Source organism: Rutilus rutilus (assembly GCF_951802725.1).
Source record: "Rutilus rutilus genome assembly, chromosome: 5".
NCBI lineage: Eukaryota > Metazoa > Chordata > Actinopteri > Cypriniformes > Leuciscidae > Rutilus > Rutilus rutilus.
Window position 1 is genome coordinate 15,616,634 of NC_140213.1, and position 8,852 is coordinate 15,625,485.

The window sequence follows — 8,852 nt, forward strand, 5'->3', positions numbered from 1 at the left end:
TATATTTAAAACAGTTTCTAGTTCCATTTGTGTACTTGCTGATGTATATATAGTTGAATCGTCAGCATACATAACAATGTTAGCCTTATGTAAAATGTACGGTAAATCATTAGTAAAAATATTAAATAATAATGGACCCAGACAACTGCCTTGGGGTACTCCACATGTGATATTTCTGATACCTGAGAAACTGCCATTAAAAAACACTGTCTGTGTTCTGTTTGACAGATAACTGTACATCCATGTGATTGCTGACTGCTCAAAACCATAACAAGATAATTTTGCTAATAACAGTTCGTGATCTATGATGTCAAAGGCAGCAAAAAAATCTAAAAATACAGCACCAATAATATTTCTCTTTTCAGTCTCTCTAAGCCAATCATCAGACATATGAGTCAGTGCAGTGGCAGTGGAGTGACTTTTTCTGTATGCATGCTGAAAATCTGTTAATAAATCGTTTGTATAAAAATAGTTGTTAATTTGATCATATACTATAGATTCCATTATTTTAGATAATACAGGTAATATACTTATCGGGCGACTGTTGGGACCAGAGAAAGGCAGTTTTTTATCTTTGGGCAGAGGAACTATTTTAGCCTGCTTCCATGCATGTGGGCAGGTACAGCAGATAAAACTAAGGTTGATGATGTGGGTTAGAACAGGGGCAATAGAGTCAGCAGCTAGTTTAAGAAGCCTGCTGTCAAGACCGTCGACACCCGGTGGTTTGTTTTTACAGGATTTTAAAAGATTTTTTACTTGATCTGTATTTACACTTTCTAATTTAAACCTTAAGTTTTTATTTTTCATCAGTTCGTTTCTTATTAATAGGTGAGATATGTCATTACTTAGATTAGGCATATTTTCTCTTAGTTTGTCTACTTTTCTTATAAAATAATCATTAAGATAATTTGCAATATCTATTGGCTTAGTTATAAATTTATCCCGTTTCCAGAAAAGATGGAATTATTTTATTTTTCTTACCAGTCAATTGATTTAAAACATTCCATAACTTCCTACTATCATTACCTATGTTTTTAACATGATTATCAAAATAGATTTTCTTCTTCTTTTTATTAAGTTTAGTAACAGAATTTCTCATTTTACGATATAGGTCCCAATCACATTTATTTCCTGTAGTAACTGCTGTTCTTTTCATTTGACCTCTTATTTTCATAGAATTTTTCAGTTCATCATCCAACCAAGGTGTGACGTTGTTCCTGACAGTAAACTTCTTTAAAGGCGCATGTTTCTCAATCAATGACAAGAATAAATTGTTAAATTTAAAGGGGGCAATTTCTGGATTACTAGCTGCCAACACATCAGACCAGCATATAGCTTGAACATCTTCAATAAACTTGTCATTTTTAAACAATTTATAAGATCTTTTAAATAAGACTGCAGTTCCAGATCCACTCAACTTGGTTGTTAACACAGAAATGATCAGATTATGATCACTGCTACCAGTAGGAATAGACAGTACCTTTTTACACAGTTCAGGACGGTTTGTGAAAATATGATCTATACAGGTAGATGTTCTGGAGCCATCGCTCTTAAAACATATTCTTGTAGGCTTATTTATAAGTTGAGTAAGTCCACATGCATTTGCAATAGTTAACAGTTTTTTTTTTCAAGTGGCAGTCTTTAGAAAACCAGTCAATGTTTAAGTCACCCATAAAATATATGTCCTGACTTACATTAGTATTTATATCCAACATTTTACAGATAGTGTCAAGATATTCACAATTGGCACTTGGTGACCGGTAACAGCAGCACAGAAGTATCGACTTTCGGTGAGGTAGATGCATTTGCAACCATAATATTTCGATATTAAAACTCATTAAATCAGTTCTTATTTTTACTGGCAAGTGATTCTGAATATAAAAAGCTACTCCCCCACCAAAACCATTTCTGTCATTTCTGTATATGTTGTAACCTTCAATAAATAGTTCTGTGTCATCAAAGGAAGAGTCCAAGTGAGTCTCCGAGATAGCAAGAATGTGTATTTTATACTCATTTAACAGTTCAGCAACATCATTGATTTTTTTCCTGAGACTGTTTATATTAATATGTGCTAGTCTTAAGCCTTTTCTTGGTAATGAATACATGAGTTTTATGTGCTGTCATACCTTCAGAGTTGCGCAGAGATTACTTAGAGGTGCTAGTGCGGGAATGGATGATGAGTTTGTCGTGTCTGAGGTAGGCAATGTCTCCTTTATCACGTGCTTCTTTCAACTTTGGCATCAGTTCCTTTCTTTTTAACCGCACAGCATCAGTGTAATCGTCATTAATGAAAATGTTTGTGCCCTTGAGGTTCTTTGCTCTTTGCATAACAGCAGCTTTGTCCTTGAAGTTCATAAATTTGACAACAATAGATCTTGGTCTGTTTCTAGCAGCTTCAGGTTTTCCTATTCGGTGTGCACGCTCCATCTCCATGTCTCTTTGTAATTGTAGTTTTTGCCTAAAAATGTCCTTCACCTTTTCTTCAGAGTCTGCCCAGGATTCCCCAGTGGATTCAGGAACTCCATCAATCACAATATTATTTCTCCTTGATTGACCTTCAAGATATTCTTGTTTGTCACACATAACTTGCAGACTCTCACAGATTTTCACTATATCAGTTTCTGTGATTTTTTCATGCTCAGACTGTTTAGCTTGAGTGACTTTAAGTTCATCTACGTCCTTCTGTGTATATTGTAAACTTGCTTTTAGCTCTTGTAATTCTTTGGAAACATTATCCATTCTGGTGTTCACTGAGTCCATAATAATTTTAACAAAGTCCTTGAACATTTCTTGTTGTTGCTGTAACAGAGCCATGAACATATCTTTTTGCTGTTGTAACAGTTCATTAACCTGAATGATGGTTGCATATTCCTCCTCTGTGTTCCTCAACTTTGGAGGAGCCATGTTCTGCTAACCCTGGAAACTGGAAGCCTGGAACCTACCGGCCTGGTGGTAGTGGCTGGAAGCCTGGAGCCGGCCTGGTGGTAGTGGCTGGAAGCCTGGAGCCGGCCTGGTGGTAGTGGCTGGAAGCCTGGAGCCGGCCTGGTGATAGTGGCTGAAAAAAAAAGCCTTGAGCCGGCCTGGTGGTGGTGGCTGGAAAGCCTGGAGCTGGCTAGATAGAGGAAGATGGCTCCACTACCACCGGCAGGCCCAATCTCAATCCACCAAATATCACCCTTCAGATTCACAATCCACTGCTTCAAACCATCCAAATGACTACACATCAATCACAAAATCTGTTCAGAAAGTTCCTTTTTGGAGGATGATAAGGTCTCTGGTGATTGTTGTTTGTCTAGTTTACCAACAGCAGCAGGAAGTCACAGCAGCAGACTTGTGTCCCTGGTTTCCGTGACGGGTCACATATGGATAATTTTCTTACACAAATGCATCGCTTTGCTTCAGAAGGCCTTTGTGTGCGTTTACACTGGCACAAAAAATCCGATCTCTGAATTTACTCACATTTGACACAGATCAGAATTTGATGCACACGTGTAAACACAAAAATCCGCACGAGATCCGATTTTTTCTCATCCGACCTGAGCCACTTCCAAATGTGGTTTTAAATCAGATACATATCCGATATCTGGACATCCGACCTTCGTCTAAACACGCATATCCGATTCCCCTTTGAATTCCAAGCCACCACAAGGCGAGGACGACACGTTTATTCACAAAGATAGCTTTTTAATGTTGTATTATGAGGCAGACATGCCTGTATGCGCTAGCTCACAGCTTTTTATTGAGGTGGGAACTTTATATTTATTTTTGTAAAGAAAAGAAATTGCGTGAACACAGAAACATTCAGGAGCTGGTTTTCAACCTCTGCCTGTGACTTTTATAAATAAGACTCAGCAATGAGGTGATAACTTTGCTGTAATTAAACCAACAAGTGTCACAATAGGTTACTCACTCGCGCGCACTCTCTCTCTCTGGTTAATTCATTCGAATTCATAACAAAAAAAAAGATTACAAAATAGCTACTTTATTTCACTTCAGAATTCTAGATCTGAGCTGTAGATAAACGAAAATAATTGTGCACTGCAAAACATTCATTGAGTCATGACAGCTGTTATCTTGTCCATGCTGGCAAATAATCATGACCACCCGACATTAATTATAAAAATAATTTTAATAGCACGGCCATTCAAAACCAGGGTCTAGCCTACCATGTGCATAATAAAACGATCACCGAAAATAATTTTGGGCGGGAATTAATGTAAACACAGATATCGGATACAGTCCTGTCTAAAGTGAATGTAAACAGGCGGGCCAAAAAATCGGATATGTTCAAAAGATTGGCTCTGTTCATTAAGACTTGCAGTGTAAATGCAGCCTTAATTAACCCCCCGGAGCCGTGTGGATTACTTTTATAATGAATGGATGCACTTTTTTGGGCTTTTTTTCACAGGAAAGCTATTTCCTGTGAATGTGCGAGACTTCCAATTTATTAGCTACTAGAGGTAAATGTGCAGTAAAGGGTAAAACGATTTACACTACAAACCAGTGAGTTATGATAACCATAATTAATTAAAAAATAATAACAAAAAAACAGTTTGCAACATCAAGCAGCACAATGGACTGTTTTTGAACAGCTAAAATAACAGAAAATGGCTGACACCCGAAGCCTTGCACATATATATAAATTTCTGCATCCACTCTTACATTAAAAAAATGTGGATAACATGCACTTACAAAATAGATTTTCATGCAGACTTTAAACTTTAAAAGTAAGGGCAACAATTAATAAATTAATTAGGTAGCAATTAATAGTAATTCAAAGTTAAAAAATTGGGATGTCAGAGATGAAGAAAAAAATAATCTATCTTAAAATCTTGAAAAACATACCATTCTCAAAAAGGTTTTGATTAATGAGACTAAAAGTTCTTGTTACTATTAAAGAAAATGAAATGTTCTGCAATGTCATAGGTCAAATTATCTGATATTTTCAAGAATGTGGGTCTTCAGAGGTCCACTCTGTGATATAATATCCTGTTCCTATAGTTTTCTTGTTACCTGACAACAAAAATAAAGTAACTGCACCCTATTAAATTAAGTGTCATCTTACCTGTCTGGGAGTCCTTTCTGATTTACTCCTGCACCACTCCCAGTCAGTCAACTCTATTTTACGACACTCCTCGTGGGACAGCCTCCTCTCTGGAATGTCAAATACTGACAAGTTGTCGAGGTGAAGATCCTCACCATCGCAGGTTGAAACCTGAGGAGAGACATTGCATGGCCTGTCCCTTTCTGTGGAGCTCAGAGGCTGGCTGTCCACTCTCTCCTTGAGCAGCAGCTCACTGTGGAGGGAGCTGTCCTTTGCTGCAGCGGTGCTGAAATTACAAATCTGACCGCTGTCCAGCACTGCGGCTCTGCTTTCAGAGAAATCGCAGCTGTATAAACTGTTAAAAGAGGGTTTCTCAATGGATGGTGACTTGCCGTGGGAGATCTTGTAAATACCATAGCCTTGGTGGAAGGAGAGGTTGAATTCAAATCTCCTTTTCTTTGCTGTAATAAACACATAGATGATAAAGGCAATGTGGAAAGGTAATTTTGCTTTGTTTCTCACACGCACATAAATGAGATTATAATTATATGTATATATACACACACACATATACATCATTTGTACAACCTAAGGTATTTTAATATGGATTGTTTAAAATAAACAACCTGGTTCTTTTTATGAACCAATAAATATAATCAACAAAAATATGTTAGGCAGATGGAGTATTTTATCAGTTTACCAACCGGTGGAAAGCTCAGGACTTAAGCCTTGGCGACAGTTGATGAAGCAGCCACACGGCAGATGGATCCAGCGTTCCGAAAACACGAACACAGGGGTGACCGCCGTGGAGAGCAAGGTCAGGTAAAAACAGAAAGTCTCCAAGGACAAGCTGTGCATGTGAACAGCATGACTCACCAGGATCTGGGTCTGCAAGGGGTATGCCAGTGGAAAAAATAAAGGTGAATAACCAATCATTCCAGCATTTTTGAACAAACTAAATAATAATGAAGAGAGAAAAATAAGTGAAAATACACTTTTACAGTGACAGGTTAAAACAGAAAATATATCCATGAATCCAGTTCAACAAGACGTTTTAAGCTGGTGAAAGGTTTTTCTTACGCACTGTAAATATGAAAAGATATCTGAGGCACTTTATGGGGTTTCTCAGATTCCCAAAATAGCAGAACTTTTATGAGAATCTAAAGGCACTCTTTAAAAGGCCAGTTTTCTGAGTAACTTACATGATGAAACCCATAAGTTCCTGCTAGAACTCTAAAGCTGGTTGTCAATGATAGCTCCATTGTAAGGGGCCTGCAAAGGCTCTGAGGCACTTAAAATATTTAATGAAGTTCCTTGAGTATAGAATGCTAGGTTGAGGTTCTCCAGATTTGTTCCATCAGTGTAGCAGTCTGAAGTAGAAATCCAAAGATAGGGTGATTGTTTTTTGTCTAATACCTGTTACGAAGAACCAGTGTTTAAATATTGTTTTATTTCAGCTTTTCGTCACAATAATCAACAATCATTAGACTACAACAATAAACCATAACATGCATTATGATACTGATAAAAAAATATATACTATTTATTATTCCATTATATTTATTTAAAGCTGTTGTGCAAACTAAAGAGTGGTAAATTTGTTTTTATCTTTTTGTCTAAGTGTGACAATTAAAATGGTTGCTACGTAAAAGTCTGAGGAACATTACGTATAGCCTCATAATTAATAGCATAATTGCCTAAGTCATATAAAAAAATATAAAAAAAAGACTTAGGTAATTATGCTATGAGGCTAACGATTATTATTTGTCTAGTCGAGGGACCCAAAATGGGGCCTTCTGTAGGCTACCGTTTCGTTTTAGCAGTGTAACAATAATTTACAATATAGTGCAATTTTTGTCTATATTTGACTGACTGAGACACTTTTTAAGTCAATTAAATTAAATGATTTTTCAAGTGAAAATGTCTGAACATTGCTTTTATAGCTCTCACCATCATTGGCATCCACAGAACCATTCGAGCCATGGCAAGAATCATTGAGAAGCGCTTTTGAGAGAAAAACACAGGGGAATAACGTGCACTCTGAGCTCCATCTTTCTGGAAATGACCGGTTGCTGGAGAATACGACAGTGAATACGTCTCCGTTTTGTTCTTAAAACTGGCAATGTTCGAGTTGAATTCATTGTAGGCTCCCAAACTTTTATCCAAGCTATCCCGTGACAGAGAGGGGATCTCACATAGCGGCGCCGACCCGGCAATTTCAAAATAGCTCGGGTAAAATGTTCTCAGGGCTTCCGTGGAGCACATGAGCTTGTAGAAGAGAGGAACCGAACAAACTACCAGCCCACAGAAACACAGTGAGTAAACAGAGAACAGAAGCAGCACGTACAGGCTGTCGTTCTCCGGGAGACAACCGAGAGAAGCGGGGGCGAAGTGACCCCAGCCGCACAAGGGCAGGACGCTGACCGCGAGACTCACCGTCCAAACCGCCACCACCGCCACTAACACCCAGATAGGTCGGTTAGGGGTTTGATACACTCCAAAGCGCTTTGTCGCGTAGAAAGTGTAAGCAACTAGGAGACAGGCTTTCATATTGCTTGACAATCCTTGGAAAACATACAGGACTCCGGACAGGGTGCACATAGCGCCCGACCGGTTCGCGTCTTCGCTCCTCCATTGCAAGATCATGATGAGCGTGAGCGGTACGACGCTGATCAGGTCGTCTATGGATAAAGAAGCTACTATCAGACAGAGGGAAGACTTAGTCCTCATCCTGAGCAGCGACATAAGCGAGTACAAACCTCCCAGGCAAGTGACAGTGGCGATGGCGAAGGATAAACCAAAGAGAAGGTGCCAGTTGCCCTCGACCGCGTCCACGTCCTCATATTGGCTGGTTTTGTTCGGAAAAGGTGAGGCTCGTGTCGCCGACATTTTCCTTCAGTCTAACTTTCCTGACTTCACACGTCTCATTCCCTCTAAGAGGATCCGGTGATCAGACCGAGCGCGTGAAAGTTTCCTCCAGCGACAGCGCGCCACGAAGTGCATATAGTCTCCCATCCGTTGGTCTTTTTGCACTTGTGCTCAACAAATGTAATGCATAAATGAACCATTTTTTCGTTTAAACAGTTACTTGCACGATTATGACGTGGTTTGCTCTCAGAGCATGTGTGAATAGATGTGTCGCGCGCGCGTAGGTTGATTGTGGCTCGTGCAGCACATCTCTTCAGTATGAGCTCTCAGAAGGGATATATTAGTACAGGGGTGGAGCCACCTTCCTTCATCTATCACTGCTGGACGAGGAACGTGCGCTTTGTCTAAAATCTAAAATTGTATAGCTATACTACGACGTTTGTTAGATACTAAAATATCTCAATTAGAATTGCAGCGCTACAAATACATCATAGGCTACGTATAGGTCATTAGTATTACAGAATACTTATGTAGGCGTGTATCGTTTGAACACATAATGTATTCTATTAAATAATTCTGTTAAATTTACGGGGTAATATGGCAGCTGAGGTTACCTGAAACTGGACGCTATGGTGGTGTAATTCAAAATAATATATTTAATAACTGATTACTTTGTACTTTATACTTTTTAAATATACTAATAACCACTATAATAATACATAACATTACATCTAATTAGTCCTTTCTATAAACAGTAGCTATATCCATGTATAGCCTACAACGCACAGTGTTGCTATACAAATATAGAACATCATCACAGTAACACACACAACCATAAAGCAATGCTATAAACATTAACAGCATGTAATACATAAAAAAAAAAAAAAAAAAAACAACATAATATGCATAAATGATAACATGTCATGCCGGGACTTCTGGA

The 8,852-nt window shown here is 38.4% G+C and overlaps 1 protein-coding gene across 1 annotated transcript in view; it reads right to left on the reverse strand.

Annotated features, from left to right (window-relative positions):
- LOC311290260 (putative G-protein coupled receptor 149) overlaps positions 1-8,191 on the reverse strand; it is a 54,504-nt gene extending 46,313 nt beyond the window's left edge. Inside the window, exons 1-3 of the mRNA XM_084408637.1 lie at positions 6,995-8,191; positions 5,749-5,932; positions 5,066-5,505 (exon numbers count right to left, since the gene is read on the reverse strand). Coding sequence (XP_084264763.1) covers positions 5,066-5,505; positions 5,749-5,932; positions 6,995-7,933 — 1,563 coding nt within the window. The 5' untranslated portion in view covers positions 7,934-8,191. The remainder of the gene's footprint in view (positions 1-5,065; positions 5,506-5,748; positions 5,933-6,994) is intronic.
- Positions 8,192-8,852: the final 661 nt, after the last annotated feature.